The sequence below is a fragment of the Solanum verrucosum genome, unplaced genomic scaffold, assembly GCF_900185275.1.
Source record: "Solanum verrucosum unplaced genomic scaffold, falcon-dt-bn FXZP01000235.1, whole genome shotgun sequence".
NCBI lineage: Eukaryota > Viridiplantae > Streptophyta > Magnoliopsida > Solanales > Solanaceae > Solanum > Solanum verrucosum.
In genome coordinates, this window is record NW_026019948.1 from 628,277 (window position 1) to 650,332 (window position 22,056).

At 34.7% G+C, this 22,056-nt stretch overlaps 2 protein-coding genes across 2 annotated transcripts; both read right to left on the reverse strand.

Moving 5' to 3' along the window:
* Positions 1-4,867: 4,867 nt before the first annotated feature.
* Positions 4,868-15,544, reverse strand: LOC125811996 (subtilisin-like protease SBT3). Its single transcript, XM_049491532.1, is given in 4 exon segments — positions 4,868-5,423; positions 5,549-7,280; positions 9,222-10,643; positions 14,766-15,544. Coding segments are annotated over 4 exon segments (4,452 nt in total). The 5' UTR covers positions 15,510-15,544; the 3' UTR covers positions 4,868-4,869.
* Positions 15,545-19,321: 3,777 nt separating this feature from the next.
* On the reverse strand, positions 19,322-21,643 carry LOC125811371 (subtilisin-like protease SBT3). Its single transcript, XM_049490864.1, has one exon. The coding sequence runs from the start codon at positions 21,574-21,576 to the stop codon at positions 19,327-19,329; it is 2,250 nt and encodes a 749-aa protein (XP_049346821.1). The 5' UTR covers positions 21,577-21,643; the 3' UTR covers positions 19,322-19,326.
* Positions 21,644-22,056: the final 413 nt, after the last annotated feature.

Consider the following 22,056-nt stretch of genomic DNA (forward strand, 5'->3'; position numbering starts at 1 on the left):
GACGGGACATAAGTGGAAAATCAAATAATAATAAGAGGCCTAACAACCATTATACATTATTATATAGATAAAAAATGTTAAAATGATTTTTAGTCTCATTAATCAAATACAGCTGCCACAGAGTTGGCAACTCTAGTAGTACAACGCGTATTCAACATTACTCTTTTATCCCACAAAAAATATGATAGATTTTACTTTTTGAAAGTTAATTTCAAAATTAAATTGAATTATTATTTATTATAAGCCAAAATATTTCTTCTTTTTTTTCTTTTTGTTGTGTTTGCAGTTAAATGTAAAATGAAACTGAGGGTCATGGAGGACTTTTGTTAATATAATTTGTGTTTGATTGTGAAATAATGTCTATTTTAGAAGAAGTGGAAAAAGTAAAGGAAAATGGTGGGTTGGGTGGAGTGGGATCCACATTTTAAAATTCATACCATGTGAGTTGAGAAAAAAGAAAACCATTATTTTCCTTTTTTTTTTCTTTTTACAAGTAATAAAAAATAAAGCATGTGGGATGATGCATTGTACTATCTGCTTTTTCTCTCTTTGTCTTAAGGCAACCCAAGATGCTTCTGGTCATACATACACTTCATTGAATACTACTATTACCACACCAAAGGATCTCGTGCAATTTATGAGATTGTTAATTCTTAGTCAAATTTCATGTAGATATCAAATATCGAATTTGAAAATAAAAAAAAGTACTAGTGAGTAAGAAGAATACTACTAGTACTTATTTTGATTCTTACTCCTAAAGCAAAATATGTACTAGCGGAAAGTGACATAATCTAGTGAACATATGAAAGTTAGATCATATTATCCAGGTTATATAGAATGTGGAATGATGCAAAGGAGAAACTTTTTAAAAAAAAAATTCGCGTCCCGGATTTAGACATGAATTCAAACATTAAATTTCATTATTACTTCTTCTGTCCAATAATAGTTGTCCACTATACTAAAACTAGATGTCTAGCAATACTTGTCCACTTTATAAAATTCACTAAGAGTTACATTTTTTCTTATTTGTTGTCAGAAGATGAAGCAACTATGCCAAATGGTCCTTGGTCTGTTCTAGGCTTTTGTTTGCCGGAATATCAACAATAAAAGGGATACTAGTACTAGAATTAGGACCCTCTCTACATTCTACAAGATGTACAAGAGCCAAGACCATATTTTATCTTGGAAAAATTAGCTAATTACACAAACATTCCTACTATATTTACTAATTCTTCCTTTAGTATAAAATAATTATATATTATCTCACTAATTAATAATTTTATAACAGATTTCAAATCAGATATGTGTGTATACATGTATTTTTGCTACCAGATACACTGAAATAGGGAGAGAGGCGAGCGAGATAGTCTATGTGTTCCAGATACATGTGAATCACACTAGATAATCCTAAATATATTCAGAAATACAGATAATAGGGAAAGAAGCGAGTGAGAGAGGGAAAGGGGTGAGCGAGAGAGTCATATAATCCACTTTAATACAATATATCTAAAACAAATTACACCTAATTTTAAACCCATATATCCAAGATATATTTATCTAAATGCGCTACATATATTTATCCGAAGTTTAAATTCCTCCTTTTATCTTCCAATCGAATGGGCTTTTATGCCTATCCAGTATTGTTGGGCCGTCTCCTAAGAACAAAAAAGAAGGCCCATCTATTAAACGTGGCCTTTTTGCTTGGGCTTAGAAATGTCACATTAACAATTTGAGTAAATTATGATGAGTCAGTCGATTAATTTGCAATAGATGTCCCTTTTGAAGGTTAGTAAGTTAAGTACCTTGCATTTATAAACAATTGCACTCGAATAGGATTCCTTAATTAAATTAAGGGAAACTTACATAAATATACTAAAATAAAAAAATATTTACCATTTATAGCAATAATATTTTTTTTCACTTGATCACTTTTAATACATTTATAATACAATTTTAATACATATTACAAAGAACAATTATTATTCACATATAATACAAGTTTTATTGATGGATAATACATTTATCACACATTTTAATACACTTATAATACAATGTGTCAATTTTTTATCAAACAAACATAATATATTTAAAAAAACCAGTTATAGTACATATATATTGCATACATAATTCACTTTTAATACATATTGCAGATTTAACATAATATTGCTATAAATGATAATAAATAAATAAAAATCGCTAAAATTAGTAATTATTTATTAAAAGGTACCAATCCAAGTAATTTTTTCTTAAAGGAAAGTGGTTGACTATGATATATTCTTAAATCAATTGTAATTGTTAAAAGTTATATTGGAAAAACCATTACTTTGAACAAGCTATGCTTCCTCTGATATAGTTTTAAGCAAGTTATATCGTGTCAATCTATATTTAAAAAATTATTAATTAAGCTGTCATAATTCAAATATAATTATTTTAAATAATCACTATATCTTGTCAACGTAGCCATCTTCTACTACAACCATATACCATTGATTGAACATTTTTTATTGGAAAAACTTTTTATTAATTTATTGACCACAATGCATATATGTGATACCAAACACGCATTGAAAATTGAACTTTGGAACACTACACTTATAAGCAATATATTCGTACTGATCATGTATATAGACACAAAATATTGGTGTGGATCACGGACTATATCAAAACAAAAATAGACAAAATACAGATGACTTTGACTAATGGTTCGTCAATAATTTCCCCTTACATTAAGGAAAAGATTTGTGAATTACTTACAACTGACTCAATCACTCTATTGCATCATTCCGTTAAGGCGGGCTGATGTAGGCCTTCATATTTATATATGGGTTCGACAAAGTTCAATAACTTTGGCGACATCGATTCTATTGTATTGAAAAAATGTCATTAAATATATTCTCTTTTTATTTCAATTTATAAGACAACTTTTTTCATTTTTAGTTAGATCTTTTGGTAACTATTTAACTTTAGAACTCTTAATAGTTTATCTTTAATGATACGGCTTATTTAGCTACAAGAAATTCTATAGCTTTATTTTAGATGACAAAATTTCAATCTTTTTATCCGTTTCTCATAGCTTTCATCTTTTTCGTTCTCTTGGTGACTCAAACTCACAATCTTAGAGCTAAAGGTGGAAAATGTTTACCGGAGCAACACCCTCTTGTCCAATTACAAAAAATTATAAAGTTCAAATTCAAAATCTTCATATCACGCAACTGACTAGGCTTGAGTCCTCAACAGAAGTACTGAACATATAAGAAAGTTTATTTTTTTGGATGAGAAGTGTGAATTATCATCTTGAGATTCTCAATTGACGCTGGTAGAAAGAGTACACTAGTCAAATATATGGAGACATTGGAAGCTTCATCCAAGAAATGGGCTTATTTTAGAGCATGCAGTCACGGGAGGCCACGGATTTTTGGCTCATCTTCCGGTCCGGTGGACCCATACATAGTAGCGGATTTAGGATTTTCATGATATTCGAAAAATAAAATATAATGCTTGTGATTTAAATTTGAAACGTGAACCTCCTAGCTAAACCACCTAGTCAACCTTAATTAGAAAAAATAATCTTATATATACAATATAATTTTTACAGGATAAACACTCTCGCCCCTCCTAAATCCGCCTCGGCCTATAAGGGTGTACAAATTTTGCTACAATCATAAAAAAAAATTGGACCATGATTACATATATCATCTAGCTCGTGATCACTAGTGTCCACTATCATTTTGTCAACCCAGCTTGGCCCATATTTGAACATTTTTTTAAGCACAAGATACAAATATATTTAATTCACTGACGGGCATGATAGGGTAATTAATTCTCAACTAGACTGTCTTAGAATTCCAGTTGGAAAATGCATGAATTTTGACTGGAAGCCTAAAATTCATGTAGACATGAATTGAATTGTTATACATAGATATATGTTTTGTCTCGAGAGCTTTGGATTCAAATGAAGGCATTACCCAGTATCGCAATGTTCAATGTCGCTTATTAAGGATTTTCAAGTAGTTTTAAAGATCAGATAGTTAAGTCGGACATCATTAAATTACATAATCGTCTAGAACTACTAGATCAGATCAGTCTATTTTGACAACTCTATATAATAGATCTGAATAGGGTATTAATCAATACATAGGGTATTAATGATATTACTCTCCAATTTGATTTGTTGACAGTTCATGGTAACGCACCAATATCTAATGTGTCTTGCGTGCCTATATTTATTTATTTTATTCGACCGACAGCAATATTGAGAGGTATTGTTATAAATATGTTTTATTTTCTAAAAGTAGTCATAAACAAAATATAAATATATATAAAGGAGTGACGATTGTAAAATGGTTCTATTTTATTATTTTTTAATTTAATACTTCATCTCATATTGAAGCCTCCTTTGTTAGTTTTTAGTTATGAAACACCAAATTGTTAATAGCTACTCTTTTCGTCCCATATAAGTTGATTATCTTATTTTATATCTTAGTTTGTCCACTTTATTATATTATCCCTACAATTACTTTGAAAACTGTTCACATTTGTTTGTAAAATTCTCAAGAAGTTTTTTAAGGAGTAAATTAATAAAATTATCTTCTTATTTATGATTTTTTAATATGCATGTTAAAAAGAAAATGATCAACTAATCTGGGACAGAGGATTTACATTATGGATACTTCTGTAAATGTATCATTGAATATTTTAGGAAAACCAGCAATTAGGTGTTTGATAAGTTGGAGAGTAATCTGCAGGTTATCACTTTTACTGACAACACAAAAACAAATGTGAAGAGTATATAAGTTTATTTCACATAAATTATGTGTTACAATAATATCACATTTAGAAGACATATTAGTTAAGAGATCATTTCACTAATCAGTTATGTCCTCTCAAAGGATCCACTCTTATACTTGTTGCAACAATTGGACTTTTGACTATGTATTTTCCTCTAGTTTCCATCCAGCTCAATGAACCATCAACCACATTATCATCCATAATCATTGGACCTTCTATTCTTAGCTTGTAGCTTTGCTTTTCATACTTTTCTTTGAAAATCAACTTATTAGGTACAACACTAACTTTAAATTTACCCATTGGAGTGATCGTTGCTGTGTATACTGATGTACCATCTTGTAAGTTAGTCACTGTTCTTTTGAATTCTTGAATCCTTTTAGGATCCGAATCGCTGCTGTTCCGGTTGAAATAGCCAATGAAAGATGGATAGTTCAAGTCTAATGATGGGTTGGAGCAAGTGTAAGTTGAGGATCTTGTGATGGTTTGTATTTGTTTGGATGTGAAGTTCAAAGCACAAAGGAGATTAACATAATCTTGTGGTGTTGCATCATAGATGAGTCCGGGATCCAACGCCTTGTTTGGATCGATATGGCCAGCTCCCATAGCTAGAGGAGTAGCAACACCATTCTTCAAACCTGTTGAGACATATTATGGTTAAATAATTAAAATCGTGTTCTCTCTAACAGTTTAAGCTTACACAGTTCAATATTTCCACATGTTTCGAGTTTTTAGATGAGATGGTCAAACAGTTCAACATTACCTATGTCTTGGATGGGGCTTTGTGTGTTGTCCAATACATAGGCTGTGGTCATCATGGCGGATCGGATAGCAGCAGGGCTCCATTCAGGGTGTGCACTTTTTAGAAGTGCTGCTACACCAGAAGCATGTGGACAAGACATTGATGTGCCTGATATAATGTTGAAGTTACTATAAAGTTTTCCTGAGGTAACTTCAGTTACTGGTGTTTGTTGTGGCCATGAAGCAAGTATTAAGGCACCAGGACCCATGAGGTCAGGCTTGAGAATTATAGGACAGCTTGGTGATGGTCCTCTTGAGCTATAGCTAGCAACTTTTGGTGCTGGTTTAGCACCAATACGCGTCACTTGGAATTCAAGCTTTGCGTTAGGTGCAGAGTCACTCCTAACGTACTCAAGAACTTTATCACCCTCTTGAATGTTCAAAAACACTGCAGGAAATTCACTTTGGAGATAGAATTCCAAGTCCGTTGAATTAGTTATGAAGACTGCACCAGAAACTTTTGAATTTCTGACATTGTAGACGTCCTCACTAACTGAATTATTCTTGTCAATGCAGACCACTATTTTGTGTGCATTTTTCTGCAGTTCCTTATCATCTTGGCAATCAACATAGCTAATGGAGCTTTCACTTGAACTAGAATTCCCCGGGTAGAGCGATAAGCCAGTGACCGAAACTCCATTTCCAAGTGTTAGTGTGCCAATAAACTCGCGGTCAACTGTGCCAGCAGCAACAGTGAGCACCCAAGGTGTACCATTGTGCAAAGTTTCCAAAAAAGGCCCTTCATTTCCTGCAGAGGTGGAAACAAATATGCCTTTCTCCAGTGCAGCAAATGCAGCAATTGCAACAGGATCTTCGTATAATGGAAGCGCGTCAATGCCTAATGACAACGACAATACATCTACACCATCTTCAATTGCTTGATCAATTGCTGCAAGAATATCAGACAAGAATACACCTTCTTTCCATAGAGCCTTGTACATGGCCACATGAGCCTTTGGTGCTACACCTGTAGCAGTTCCAGTGGCATAGCCAAAAAAAGATGCACCCTCTACACGACTTCCAGCAGCCGTGGAAGAAGTATGAGTCCCATGTCCATCCGTATCACGAGAAGAATCCATCGAAATGGTAAGATTCGGGTTGTTAGCAAGTAGGCCTTTATTGAAGTAACGAGCGCCAATGAGTTTCTTATTGCACAAAGAGGAATTGAACTGAGTTCCACTTTCACATTCTCCTTTCCATCTTGATGGTACTTCATTCATCCCATCATCACTATAACTTCTACTCTCTGGCCATATCCCAGTGTCAACTAATCCAACTATGACATCTTTGCCATAATCAGACTTTGGCCATACACCAGACTCAGAGTTAAGGCCAAGGAATTGAGATGTGTGAGTTGTGTCAACTTTAACCGACATATCCTTAATCGATGAAACATAGCCGGGAGAATTCTTAATAGCTTCTATCTCAAAAGGAGAAAGACTTGCACTGAAACCATTGATGGCATTAGTATAAGTATAAACTAGTTTAGAGGACAACAAGTCTTTGCTATCTGATACAGAAGAAAGTGTAGTCAAGTACCAATTATGATGGCTAGAAAAAGCTTTTGGCATGGCTGACAAATCCATATGAATGATATAAGTTTCTGACTTTGCCAATTGAATTATAGAAAGCAACCAAATACACAAGGCAATATGATTTGCCATGTTGAGTAATATACTGAAAAGGGATATTTTCTTGAACATAAGCTAATTTACTTATATAGACAAGTGAGAGGTATGGGAAGCCAAAGTATTCCCTTTACTTCCAAATTGTCCATCACTTTGTCCATAATTTCACTATGTACCAAACATGCTATATATTATTGGAAGTTAGCAACAATTTCAACTCTGCACCCCCTCTGCAATCATACAACTAGCTGTCTATTGATAATTCTCCATCTATCATTTTCCAAATTGCCTTAGTTCAAGACTTGTAGTCTTCTACCTTTAAATATAGGGAACAAGATATTTCTGGCTTGATTAATCAACCATTAAATCTGTCGATCGACGCCTATGCTTTTAAGTACTCATAATGCACAGTGATGGGAGTGGATCCCTCATACAGTAGTGCCATTGCCACCAAACTTACTATCTACTAATTTTTCTCTTAAACCCTTTCTCCACTCCTCTTTTTATCAGTCTTTTCTCATTTTGATAGTGACAACCAATATCATATAGCCATGGGCAAAAAGAGTAAAGGGAAAGAACCAATATATGGTGAACATTGCTTACATTACATATGATCCAAACAAATTGTTTTAAAGTGTGTGGGGAACCACCCATGTGTTTTAACTAAAGAGAAGATAGAAGTCACCAAAGGTGGAGCCAAGTAGGGCAGAAGGGGTTTATCCAAACCTCCTTCAACAAAAAATTACACTGCTTATGCATGGTTAAAATAAATTTTTTATGTATGTATAGTAGATGTTGAATCCCTTTTGGCTTTTTCGTCTATTTACTTCTTCATATTTTGAATCCATTTAGTGAAAATCCTGGCTCCACCACTGAGAGTCACTAGTCATGCCAAAACCATTTAGTACAACAAGAATTTAAAGTTGTGGAAAGTTCTTCCCACTAGTAATATGAAAGTTATGATAATAAAGAAGACCTTAAAAGTCAATAGTCTTCATAAATGCAGCATAACAAGATCTTCATTATTTTATTTTGTTAGTTTCTCAAGTGACTTTTTGAAGAAAAAGGTTCTTCAGCATGACAAGGAGTGTGATGTTGTTTGGTCATATGATTTTGGAAAGGAAAGAATAAAATATTTACACGATTAGGTCACTTATATAAGAAATTCCTATGATAAGCATTAATCGATAACCTTGTAAAAATGATAATTAACCTGTTATCACATGTTTAACTAGAGGAATAGTATAACAAAATAATTTATATATTCATGTTAGTGTTGTACTTAATTTGAAACAAATTAAATTGTAAAAGTTTTTCTTATTGAATAGAATGAACCAAAATATAAGTTATCTGTTACTTGAAAGAATCTCCTACTAACTGAGATACTAAATTTGAAAGAACACCAAAACAACAAGGTTAAGGAAATTGTAAGTTGCAACTGTCATTGCCCAAAAAATTGTTGTTTTTATTTTCCAAAGTAAAAGGTAAAGGAATTTCAAGCATATAAGTCATAACTGAGAATTATTTAATTATTGGAAATACAAGGCAGCAACATGTTTGATTAAAAAAATTGAGGCACTAACTTGTATGGGGGAATCATGTGAACTTAGCTCAATTATATGAATGGATTAACAATTAAAACAAAGTGTCTGCTGCAGGGATGGTGATTCATAAATCAACCACAACAACATACTCATACTGAGTGTAGTGGCGCTTAAGGAATGTACACAACCTTCGCGACTCTAGTAACGTATATCAAAATCAAGCAAGTAAACAGTAACTTGAAAAAAATGACAAAAAGAACAATGAAAGGAAACTTCTGATTCTGGATTTACTTTTTGATATTATAATCTGATATTCGAAATCTACTGGTCCTACTAATCGAGATTTGTGTCAGTAGCCTTCTGATTCAGAACTATAACTCTAAATTCCTCACATTTTGTTATTTTACTCTAGTTCTTTATGTACCAATTTTTTTTGGTATTACCAAGTTTGGATCATTGGTGCAACCACAGTTGGACTTGTTACAGCATGGAGACCAATTACATCCACCCAAGCTATCGATCCGAATACAACTTCTCCAGTTTTGTTACAGCTATATTCAACTGTCTATGTATAACTTAGCTTCTCATACTTGCTGCTGAAGGACAATCTTGAAGGATAAACACTAATGTTTGTGTTCGATGGCACGGTCATATTTATAGAATAGTTAGCAGGACCATCGCCAACGTTTGTCACTGTCCTTATGAATTTTTGACTCAGTGTAGCTCCAGTTTCATTAGTGTACAGTGCGATGAATGATGGGTAGTTAAGATCAGAAGATGCATTTTGACTAGTGTAGATTGATGATCTTGTGATTGTCAAGATTTGCTTGAGACTGAATTTCATGGCGCATAAAAGGTTTATGTAGTCTTGTGGTGTGGCATCATAGATAAGGCCTGGATTCAGAGCGAAGTTTGGATTAACTAGCCCTGCTCCCATAGCCAGAGGAGTCGCGATACTGTAGTTTAGGCCTGAATCTTTAATGGGAGAATTGGTGTTGTCAATGTTGATGGCACTAGTGATCATTGCAGAACGGATTGCTGCTGGACTCCATTCAGGATGTGCGCCTTTAAGAAGTGCAGCAATGCCTGAGGAATGTGGACAAGCCATGGATGTTCCTGAAATCATTGTGAATTCACTGCTCAATTCGATAGCTGGATATATTAAAGCTGTATAAACATTAGGAATCTAGGATGCCAAGACTAATGACCCTGGTGCCATAATGTCTGGCTTCAAGATTCCTGGATAGCTTGGCGAAGGACCTCGTAATGAGTAAGTTGCAACGACGGGTGCTGGTGTTGATCTCACAATTGTCTGTTGGAAGCTAATGCTGGCAACAGGATTGGCACCAGATTTAGCATAACTGATCACAGCTGCACCGTCCTCAGGGCTGATAACAACTCCGGGATATTCAAACTCTTCATTCTCGAAAATGATCGGATCGTCAGAGATGTATATAGCAGCAGTAGCAGAGGATTTAGCCATGGTATCAAATTGAAAAGGGAAATTTACATTTTCGCATATGATGATTCCATTATTGAAGTTGGATATGGCGCTAACAGGGTACGTTGACCAACCAGTGATCACTTGTCCATTTCCAAGAGTCAATTTTCCAGAGAGGACACGATCAATAGAGCCAGCAGCAGTAGTCAAGAGCCAGGGGATTCCATTGTGGAGTCCTCCAGGGACGCCACCTACATTTCCTGCAGAAGCGGAAACAAGAATGCCTTTCTCCATGGCACCAAATGAAGCTATGGTAACAGGGTCTTCATACAATAGAACATTATCAAATCCCAGAGAGATGGATATCACATCGACACCATCAGTAACAGCTTGATCCATACCAGCAAACACATCAGAAGCGAAGCGTCCTTCATCCCAAATGACCTTATATATAGCAAGCCTAGCACGTGGAGCGACCCCTCTTGCTGTGCCAGTTGCATAGCCAAAAAATGAAGCACTCTCCACATAATTTCCACCAACAGTTGATGAAGTATGTGTGCCATGACCTTGTGTATCCCTGCCTGAATTCATACTAATTGTGGTATTAGGATATGCAGCTTTGTTAAAGTATTGAACACCAATTAACTTATTGTTACACATTGAAGCATTAAATTCTTGTCCAGGCTCGCATATACCCTTCCCACCTTGACGGAATTTCAGTCATCCATATAACTCCGACTCTCTGGCAATACTCCAGTATCAATGACACCAACAATCACATCTTCGCCATAATCAGAAGCTGGCCATAGTCCTGACTCAGGATTCAGACCAAGGAACTCAAACGTGTGAGTAGTGTCATGAGTGACCATTTTATCAGTAGAAGCCGAGACAAAACCAGGCAACTTTTCAAGAACTTGCAATTCATCCTCAGACATAACAGCACTGAATCCATGAAATGCATTGTCGTACGAATAAAGAAGCCTTGTCGGATTGATAGAACTTCCACTTGACAGTTTCAAGAATTGAAGAGTGCCATAGCTCATGACTAGTAAAAGCCTTAGGCATGAATGATTTATCCATATGGATAATGTAAGTGGTTCTTTTTTGCTGATACTGAATTAGCTAATTAAGAGGAACAATAAGAACAACATACAAAGAAGAGGCACTCCTTTAACTAATCCCATTTTTTGCTTCAAAACTCAATTTCTTGTGTTATTTTTTTCATTTGCTCCAATGTGCACATATTTATACTAAGGCCATGGAGCATTGTTCTGCTTTGAAAACCAATTTTGGGGTTTCATTCTTAAGTTGGATTAGACCATTTTGTTTTATTTTTATTTGCATAGGTATCATTATTAGTAGAATCCTCCATCAATTACTAACACTTTGTTTGGATGTTGTTACGTATTGTTTCATAATGTATCGTATTGTATTGTATTGTATTGTTTTAATGAATATATTGTTTAGATAGATTGTATCGTTCTCTATCGTTACATAATGTCACACATCCATAATTTGAATGACAAACCTATAAGAAAAGTAGGGATTGGGTAGAACTACCATGAAAAAGTAGGGTAAAAGATAAAACATAATTATTAAATAATAAATAAAGACAAAATGAGAAGAAAATATTAAGGTAACGACGCGATCACACCAAATTGATCGTTACATAAAATGGTTTTTTTCCTCCTTACCTAACGATAGATTTAAACGATACTGTACAATAGAATTTAGGGAAAATTGTGCAGAATAGCAAACATTTAAACCATATTAAATGCTATAACTACTATTTAGAAAAATTATAATTCGTAGTTATAGTTTCGCCCAATCTTGCTATTAGCCTGATTTGTATAATTCGCTAATTTATATAAATTCAGAATCTGTATAATTCGGTTCCTAATTGTATAAATCCAGTATTTTGTATATGTTTGTAAGAAAAATTCTCTAATTTATAATTCGCTATTTGTATACGATTTATGAAAAATTCATAATAAATTATCATGTTTGTATATTGCCAAGTGAAATATACAAACAGAGTTCTGAAAAATTCCTAAATGTATAAATATAGAATTTATATATACTTACCCTATTTGTATATTCGCAAGCGAAATATACAAACGAGCAGAAATATACCACTGCAGCCTCTATAGCAAATACAACTATAGTTATGGAGCGCAATTATCGAAACAATAACTATAGAACCTTATTATGTCTATTATGTTTGCTATCTCTGTAATTTTCTCTAGAATTTAAGCAACAATCATAATAAATTGTATTTAAACTAACAATACAATAAAATACTGCGGGTAACAACCATCTCAACAAATTATAATCATTGTTAACTTTCTTGGCCGTCTAGTTTGTTATTTCCAAGATTGTTATGTTTCTATATCTTTACAAGTTCTTGAAACCTCCCCATAAAACTTCAAGCATAAGCTAACAAGATAATTTGGCAATTGGCTAATACAGAACCCATTCAATTTGTCCTTTTTGTAAAAGTTAAACCTTTTCTAGAAATATAAGGTAAATTAAATCTCGACCATGTCCTTTTTGTAAATTTTACGTGTTCAAACAAGATTGTTTAATTTATAGTGGTCCATGAGTTTGCTTTGATTTATTTTTTTTCTATAATAGTGATCCATAATTGAGAGCAAAAAGGTATGAACTTATTGGTATTGGTAATGAAGAAGGTATATTTATGCAAGAGGCTAAATATGGGAAATTTGCACTTTTAGTCACTCAAATATCACCAAATTTTGATTTTGGTCCTTATAATATTTATCTAACCACATTTAACCTTCAAATTTCAATTAATTACAATGTGCACTTTTGATCCATGTGATTGTAAATTTTCTCAACATTAATGTATATTAACCATTACACCATTTAATTAGCCATGCATATTTAGGTTTGTACGGTTTGTTACTTCATATTTGAAGATAATATTTGTTCTCACAATCTAAAAATGGATCAAGAACCTGCATTTCATTTGATTGAAGGTTAAATATACTTAATCATATATCAGAAGAACCATTAAACTCAGTCTAAAAATCCCTGTGATTACCAAGTATGGATCATTGGTGCAACCACAATTGGACTTGTTACAGCATGGAGACCAATTACATCCACCCAAGTTATCGATCCGAATACAACTTCTCCAGTTTTGTTACCATTATATTCAACTGTCAATGTATAACTTAGCTTCTCATACTTGCTGCTGAAAGACAATCTTGAAGGATAAACACTTATGTTTGTGTTTGATGGCACGACCATATCAATAGAATAGTTAGCAGGACCATTGCCAACATTTGTCACTGTCCTAACGAACATTTGACTCAGTGTTGCTGTAGTTTCATTTGTGTATAGCGCGATGAATGATGGGTAGTTAAGATCAGAAGATGCATTTTGGCAAGTGTAGGTTGATGATCTTGTGATTGTCAAGATTTGCTTGTGAGTGAATTTCATGGCGCATAAAAGGTTTATGTAGTCTTGTGGTGTGGCATCATATATAAGGCCTGGATTCAGAGCGAAGTTTGGATTAACTAGCCCTGCTCCCATAGCCAAAGGAGTCGCGATACTGTAGTTTAGGCCTGAATCTTTAATGGGAGAATTGGTGTTGTCAATGTTGATGGCACTAGTGATCATTGCAGAACGGATTGCTGCTGGACTCCATTCAGGATGTGCGCCTTTAAGAAGTGCAGCAATGCCAGAGGAATGTGGACAAGCCATGGATGTTCCTGAAAGCATCGTGAATTCATTGCTCAATCCGATAGCTGGATATAGTAAAGCTGCATGAACATTAGGAATCCAGGATGCCAAGACTAATGACCCTGGTGCCATTATGTCTGGCTTCAAGATTCCTTGATAGCTCGGCGAAGGACCCCGTGAGGTATAAGATGCAACAACGGGTGCTGGTGTTGATCTCACAAATGTCTGTTGGAAGCTAATGCTGGCAACAGGATTGACACTAGATTTAGCATAACTAATCACAGCTGCACCATTTTCAGGGCTGATAACAACACCAGGATATGCAATTTCTTCTCCCTCGAAAATGCTTGGATCGTCAGAGATGTATATAGCAGCAGGGGCAGAGGATTTAGCAATGATATTTATTTGATCGAAGAAATATCCATTTTTGCATATGATGATTCCATAATTGAAGCTGGATAGGGAAGTTGAATTGCAACTCGATATTGACTCGTTGTAGATAAGTGGGAACTCGTTGACAACAGCACTAGCAGGGTACATTGACCAACCAGTGATCACTTGTCCATTTCCAAGAGTCAATTTTCCAGAAAGGACACGATCAATAGAGCCAGCAGCAGTAGTCAAGAGCCAGGGGATTCCATTGTGGAGTATTCCAGGAGTGACACCTGCATTTCCTGCTGAAGCGGAAACAAGAACGCCTTTCTCCATAGCACCAAATGAAGCTATGGCAATAGGGTCTTCATACAATGGAACATTATCAAATCCCATAGAGATGGATATCACATCGACACCATCAGCAACAGCTTGATCCATACCAGCAAGCACATCAGAAGCAAAGCGTCCTTCATCAAAAATCACCTTATACATAGCAAGCCTAGCACGTGGAGCGACCCCTCTTGCTGTGCCAGTTGCATAGCCAAAGAATGAAGCACCCTCGACATAGTTTCCACCAACAGTTGATGAAGTATGCGTGCCATGACCATGTGTATCCCTGCCTGAATTCATACTAATTGTAATATTAGGACTTGCAGCTTTAATTCCTTTGTTGAAGTATCGAACACCAATTAACTTCTTGTTACACATTGAAACATTAAATTCTTGTCCAGGCTCACATATACCCTTCCACCTTGACGGAATTCCAATCATCCCATCATCCTTATAACTCCGACTCTCTGGCCATACTCCAGTATCAATGACACCAACAATCACGTCCTCGCCATAATGAGAAGCTGGCCATAGTCCTGACTCAGGATTCAGACCGAGAAACTCAAACGTGTGAGTAGTGTCAAGAGTGACCATTTTATCAGCATAAGCCGAGACAAAACCAGGCAACTTTTCAAGAACTTGCAATTCATTCTCAGAGATAACAGCACTGAATCCCTGAAATGCATTGTCATACGAATAAAGAAGCCTAGTCGGCTTGGTAGAACTTTCGCTTGCTGTATCTTTCAAGTTGACAGTTTCAAGAATTGAAGAGTGCCATTTCTCATGACTAGTAAAAGCCTTAGGCATGAATGACTTGTCCATATGGATTATGTAAGTGGTTCTTTTTCCTGACGCTGAATTAGCTAAGAGGAACAATAAGAACAATAAGAATCCCATTTTTGGATTTACTTTTTTTTTGCTTCAAAACTCAATTTCTTGTGTTATTTTCTTCATCTATCTGTTCTAGTGTGCACATATTTATACTACTGTCATGGGAGCATTGTTAAGCTTTTGGGGTTTATTCTTAAGTTGGATTAGACCATATTGTTTTGTTTTATTTGTATAGGTATCTTATTGGTATAATTCTCCATCTAATCATTGTTAACTTTCTTGGCCGGTCTATTTTGTTATTTCCAAGATTGTTATATTCCTATATCTACAAGTTCTTGAAATGTCACCATATAACTTCAAGCATATGCTAACAAAATATGTATTAATGCACATTTTGTCTGGAAACATTGTAAGAGATGTCCATTAGGCTAGTAAATATGGACCCAAGTAGAAAGTCAACATCAAAAGGCTTTGTTGAATGCAATTTGGAGCGAAACCAAAATTATGATGAGGAGGTCATGAATGAGTACACAGGGCAAAGTTAAACCTTTTCGCAAATTATCACCAAATTTTGATTTTGGTCAGTATAATATATTTTCAAAGCACATTTAACGAGAAAAGGCCCAAAATAGTCCTTTCATCTTTGGGCTAAGACTCAAAGTCATCCTTGAGTTTTCACATGGAGCATTAATAGTCCCTCATGTTAGCAATATTGATGCACTTTTGGTCCTCCTTCAAAATTTTGTCTATTTTTAATATTGATTTTATTCATAATTTATGCATGGAATGTTTAATCGTCATTTTATATATTTAGTAGAAATAATAACTCCATGTGAGAGATTGTGAGAAGAAAAACACCTTATTTTGTTTAGTAGAAATCGTAATATTGCAGGTAATGTTGAGAGGTTCATCACAACGATTTCACGTACAATAGTACAATTTTTTCTTTTCTTGCAATGTCATATGTTAAAATGTTATTAGCTTAGCTACAATAATATTTATACCGAACAGAATAAGGTGCTCTGCTTCTCACCTCCCTCACATAGAGTTATTATTTCTACTAAATATATTTAAAAAATGATGGGACATTCCTTACATAAAATTATGAACAAAATTAATGTTAAAAAATAGGCAAAAGTTTAGGGGAGGACCAAAAGTATACCAATATTGCAAACATAAGGGACTATTAGTGCTCCATGTGAAAACTCAAGGATGACTTTGAGTCTTAACCCAAAGATGAAGGACTATTTTGGGCCTTATCTCCACATTTAACCTTTAATTATTTGAAATGTGAACGGTTGACTGTAAATTTTCTTACGGCTAGTTACTTCATATTCGAAGGTAATATTTGTTCTCAAAATAGTCTAAGTAGGCGTTTGGCCATGTGATACAATATCACATTATGGTATCGTGAGATGGAATCAGCATTTGGACATGCAATTGTACGTTGATTCCATCTCATGAGATGTGATTTCATATTCTTCAAAAACCATGATATGGAATTATATGGGAATTCCATATCATGATTTGAGATATTTTAATACAAAAATTGATCTACGAGTTTATATGTTGTTAAAACAACCCCACATTTATATCTACTAACCATTTATTTCATATGTAAATAAAATTTATAATCACATCATTACTTTTTAAAATTTATTATTCTCACCGACATAAAATTTATTATTCTCACCAACATATAGTCACTTTAACTCACAAATAACTTTGTAATAATGTAACTTCAACATGAGGAAATTGTCCGTACTATGTGGGAGGATTATATTAAAGACTAGTACACTACAATTTATGTTCAATTTTTTTTATTAAATTAAAGTTAGATGAAACAATTACTTAAGTGGAGAACAAATAGCTTTGTAATAATTTATTATGTGATTTTATAATTTTTTGTTTATTTGATAGGATTGAATAAACAATTGGGGCTATTTTAATAGTTTTACAACTTATGAGATTTTTATGTTTATGAGAAAATATACACCACAAAAAATTCATATTGCATGTCCAAACAAAACTTCAATTTCATCTCATGATTCCATATGATGATACCATATCGCATGGCCAAACGAGCCCTAAGTATAACTCTTTTTTCTATGTAAATGCATGAAGAATAAACATTTCATTTAATTGAAGGTTAAATGTACTTAATCATATATTAGAAGAACCACTAAATTGATAGTCTAAAAATTCCTCAGCTCAAATTATTTTTGTTTATGGCCACTAGTAAGCTCCTTTAATTCTTACTCTGGCAATAACTACTAGGTACTAGCACTAGCTAGCTTCTATTCTATGTACGGAAAAGGGTCAAAATTGCCCCCGAACTATATGAAATAGACCATTTATACCCTTCGTTATAGTTTGGTATCAAAAATGCTCTTGTTGTTATCCTAAGAGACCACAAATACCCTCAAGAGTTAACACCCCAAATTTTTGTTGACGTGGCCAGCCACGTGGGACTAATCCTTCCACCTAAGCGTTGCCAACTAGGATTCACTACAAAAGAACTAGACCTTTAGCGGCAACAACAGTCGCCACAAAAGCCCAGAAAATCGTCACTAAAAGTTTTTAACATTAAATTCTAGTTTTGTGTTTTTTTCTTCATTGTTTTTAAAAAACCAAATATGATATCGATTAAGTAGGAGTTTGAAGACACTATATGTTTTATTTTTATGTCATATGTAAATGTATAAAATGTACAATGATGCATTATGTATATATAGTAGGAGATTTGAATCGAGAAGTAATTTTGATTATTTTTCGTAATAATATTGGATGTTTTTAATATGGATATTGCAAGTTATTTATTTTAGAAAATTAGGTCACAATCGAAAATTAATTATCATATTTTTTTGTTGAAAAAATAGGTTTTACTAGCGAATTGTTGTTGGAGCCTTAGTCGCCACTAAAAACCACTCATAACCTTTAGTGGCAATATTTTGAGATTTTGTGGCGACTTTGTCGCCACTAAAAGTCAAGTTCTTTTGTAGTGAATCTTAGTTGGCAATGCTTAGGTGGAGGGATTAGTCCCATGTGGCTTGCCACGTCACTAAAAAATTGGGGTGTTAACTCTTGAGGGTATTTGTGGTCTCCTGGGATAACTGCGGGGGTATTTTTTATCCCAAAATGTAATGAAGGATATAAATGGTCTATTTCGCATAGTTCAGGGGCAATTTAATTTCATCCAATAGGAAGATGTCCCGTAATAAATATTAATAAAAATAATTAAAAAATAAAACGATGTTGGTTTTAATAGTAAAAATGGACCATAAAGGTAGACTGAGGGGTAATTTAAACCCAATAGGTGAGTGATGGATATATATAAACCTTTTCGAATAATTCAAGGATATTTTTGGCCCTAATCCGTTGTTTAACTAATAGTGGTCCATAAGTTTGCTTTGATTTTTTTTTTATAATAGTGATCCATAATTGAGAGCAAAAAGGTATGAACTTATTGGTATTGGTAATGAAGAAGGTATATTTATGCAAGTGGTTAGTAAAAACTTTGCCAAATTAAGAAGAATATGGGAAATTTGCAATTTTAGTCACTCAAATATCACCAAATTTTGATTTTGGTCCTTATCATATTTATCTAACCACATTTAACCTTCAAATTTCAATTACTTAAGATGTGCACTTTTGATCCTGTGATTTTAAATTTTCTCAACATTAATGTATATTAACCGTTACACTATTTAATTAGCCATGTATATTTAGGTTTGTACGGCTAGTTACTTCATATTTGAAGATAATATTTGTTCTCACAATCTAAAAATGGATCAAGAACTTGCATTTCATTTGATTGAAGGTCAAATATACTTAATCATATATCAGAAGAACCATTAAATTCATAGTCTAAAAATCCCTGTGATTACCAAGTATGGATCATTGGTGCAACCACAATTGGACTTGTTACAGCATGGAGACCAATTACATCCACCCAAGTTATCGATCCGAATACAACTTCTCCAGTTTTGTTACCATTATATTCAACTGTCAATGTATAACTTAGCTTCTCATACTTGCTGCTGAAAGACAATCTTGAAGGATAAACACTTATGTTTGTGTTTGATGGCACGACCATATTAATAGAATAGTTAGCAGGACCATTGCCAACATTTGTCACTGTCCTAACGAACTTTTGACTCAGTGTTGCTGTAGTTTCATTTGTGTATAGGGCGATGAATGATGGGTAGTTAAGATCAGAAGATGCATTTTGACAAGTGTAGGTTGATGATCTTGTGATTGTCAAGATTTGCTTGTGAGTGAATTTCATGGCGCATAAAAGGTTTATGTAGTCTTGTGGTGTGGCATCATAGATAAGGCCTGGATTCAGGGCGAAGTTTGGATTAACTAGTCCTGCTCCCATTGCCAGAGGAGTCGCGATACTGTAGTTTAGGCCTGAATCTTTGATGGGAGAATTTGTGTTGTCAATGTTGATGGCACTAGTGATCATTGCAGATCGGATTGCTGCTGGACTCCATTCAGGATGTGCACCTTTAAGAAGTGCAGCAATGCCAGAGGAATGTGGACAAGCCATGGATGTTCCTGAAACCATCGCGAATTCACTGCTCAATCCAATATCTGGATATATCGAAACTGTATAACTATTAGGAATCCAGGATGCTAAGACTAATGACCCTGGTGCCATTATGTCTGGCTTCAAGATTCCTTGATAGCTCGGTGAAGGACCTCGTGATGTGTAAGTTGCAACGACGGGTGCTGGTGTTGATCTCACAAATGTCTGCTGGAAGCTAATGCTGGCAACAGGATTGGCACCAGATTTAGCATAACTGATCACAGCTGCACCATCTTCAGGACTGATAACAACACCAGGATATGCAAATTCTTCTCTCTGGAAAATTCTTGGATCGTCAGAGATGTATATAGCAGCAGGGGCAGAGGATTCAGCAATGGTATTTATTTGATCAAGGAAATGTCCATTTTCACATATGATGATTCCATAATTGAAGCTGGATAAGGAAGTTGAATTGCAACTCGATATTGACTCGTTGTAGATAAGTGGGAACTCGTTGACAAGGGCGCTAACAGGGTACATTGACCATCCAGTGATCACTTGTCCATTTCCAAGAGTTAATTTTCCTGAGAGGACGCGATCAATAGAGCCAGCAGCAGTAGTCAAGAGCCAGGGGATTCCATTGTGGAGTATTCCAGGAGTGACACCTGCATTTCCTGCTGAAGCGGAAACAAGAACGCCTTTCTCCATAGCACCAAATGAAGCTATGGCAATAGGGTCTTCATACAATGGAACATTATCAAATCCCATAGAGATGGATATCACATCGACACCATCAGCAACAGCTTGATCCATACCAGCAAGCACATCAGAAGCAAAGAGTCCTTCATCAAAAATTACCTTATACATAGCAAGCCTAGCACGTGGAGCGACCCCTCTTGCTGTGCCAGTTGCATAGCCAAAAAATGAAGCACCCTCCACATAATTTCCACCAATGGTTGATGAAGTATGTGTGCCATGACCTTGTGTATCCCTGCCTGAATTCATACTAATTGTAATATTAGGATTTGCAGCTTTAACTCCTTTGTTGAAGTATCGAACACCAATTAACTTATTGTTACACATTGAAGCATTAAATTCTTGTCCAGGTTCACATATACCCTTCCATCTTGACGGAATTTCAGTCATCCCATCGTCCTTATAACTCCGACTCTCTGGCCATACTCCAGTATCAATGACACCAACAATCACGTCCTCGCCATAATGAGAAGCTGGCCATAGTCCTGACTCAGGATTCAGACCGAGAAACTCAAACGTGTGAGTAGTGTCAAGAGTGACCATTTTATCAGCATAAGCCGAGACAAAACCAGGCAATTTTTCAAGAACTTGCAATTCATCCTCAGAAATAACAGCACTGAATCCATGAAATGCATTGTCATACGAATAAAGAAGCCTAGTCGGCTTGGTAGAACTTTCACCTGCTGTATCTTTCAACATGGCAGTTTCAAGAACTGAAGAGTGCCATTGCTCATGACTAGTAAAAGCCTTAGGCATGAATGACTTGTCCATATGGATTATGTAAGTGGTTCTTTTTCCTGAGGCTGAATTAGCTAAGAGGAACAATAAGAACAATAAGAATCCCATTTTTGGATTCACTTTTTTTGCTTCAAAACTCAATTTCTTGTGTTATTTTCTTCATCTGTTCTAGTATGCACATATATATAACTAATGACATGGTGCATTGTTAAGCTTTTGGGGTTTATTCTTAAGTTGGATTAGACCATTTTGTTTTGTTTTTTTTGTATAGGTATCTTATTGGCATAATCCTCCATCTAATCATTGTTCACTTTCTTGGCCGGTTTATTTTGTTATTTCCAAGATAGTTATGTTCCTATATCTTTACAAGTTCTTGAAATGTCTCCATAAAACTTCAAGCATATGCTAACAAGATATATAATTTGACAATTGGCTAATAAAGAACCTTTCAATTTGTACCTATTTCTATTTTAATGCTTTTTTTGTCTGGAAATATTGTAAGGGATGTTGTCCATTATGCTAATAAAAATGGACCTAAGTAGAAAACTTATGGGATGTGACATTCCTTTGTAATTCACTATTTGTCAA

Excerpts from the sequence above, each read along its gene's own strand:
- LOC125811371 (XM_049490864.1), bottom strand. The coding sequence starts at position 21,576 with ATGGGATTCTTATTGTTCTTATTGTTCCTCTTAGCTAATTCAGCCTCA.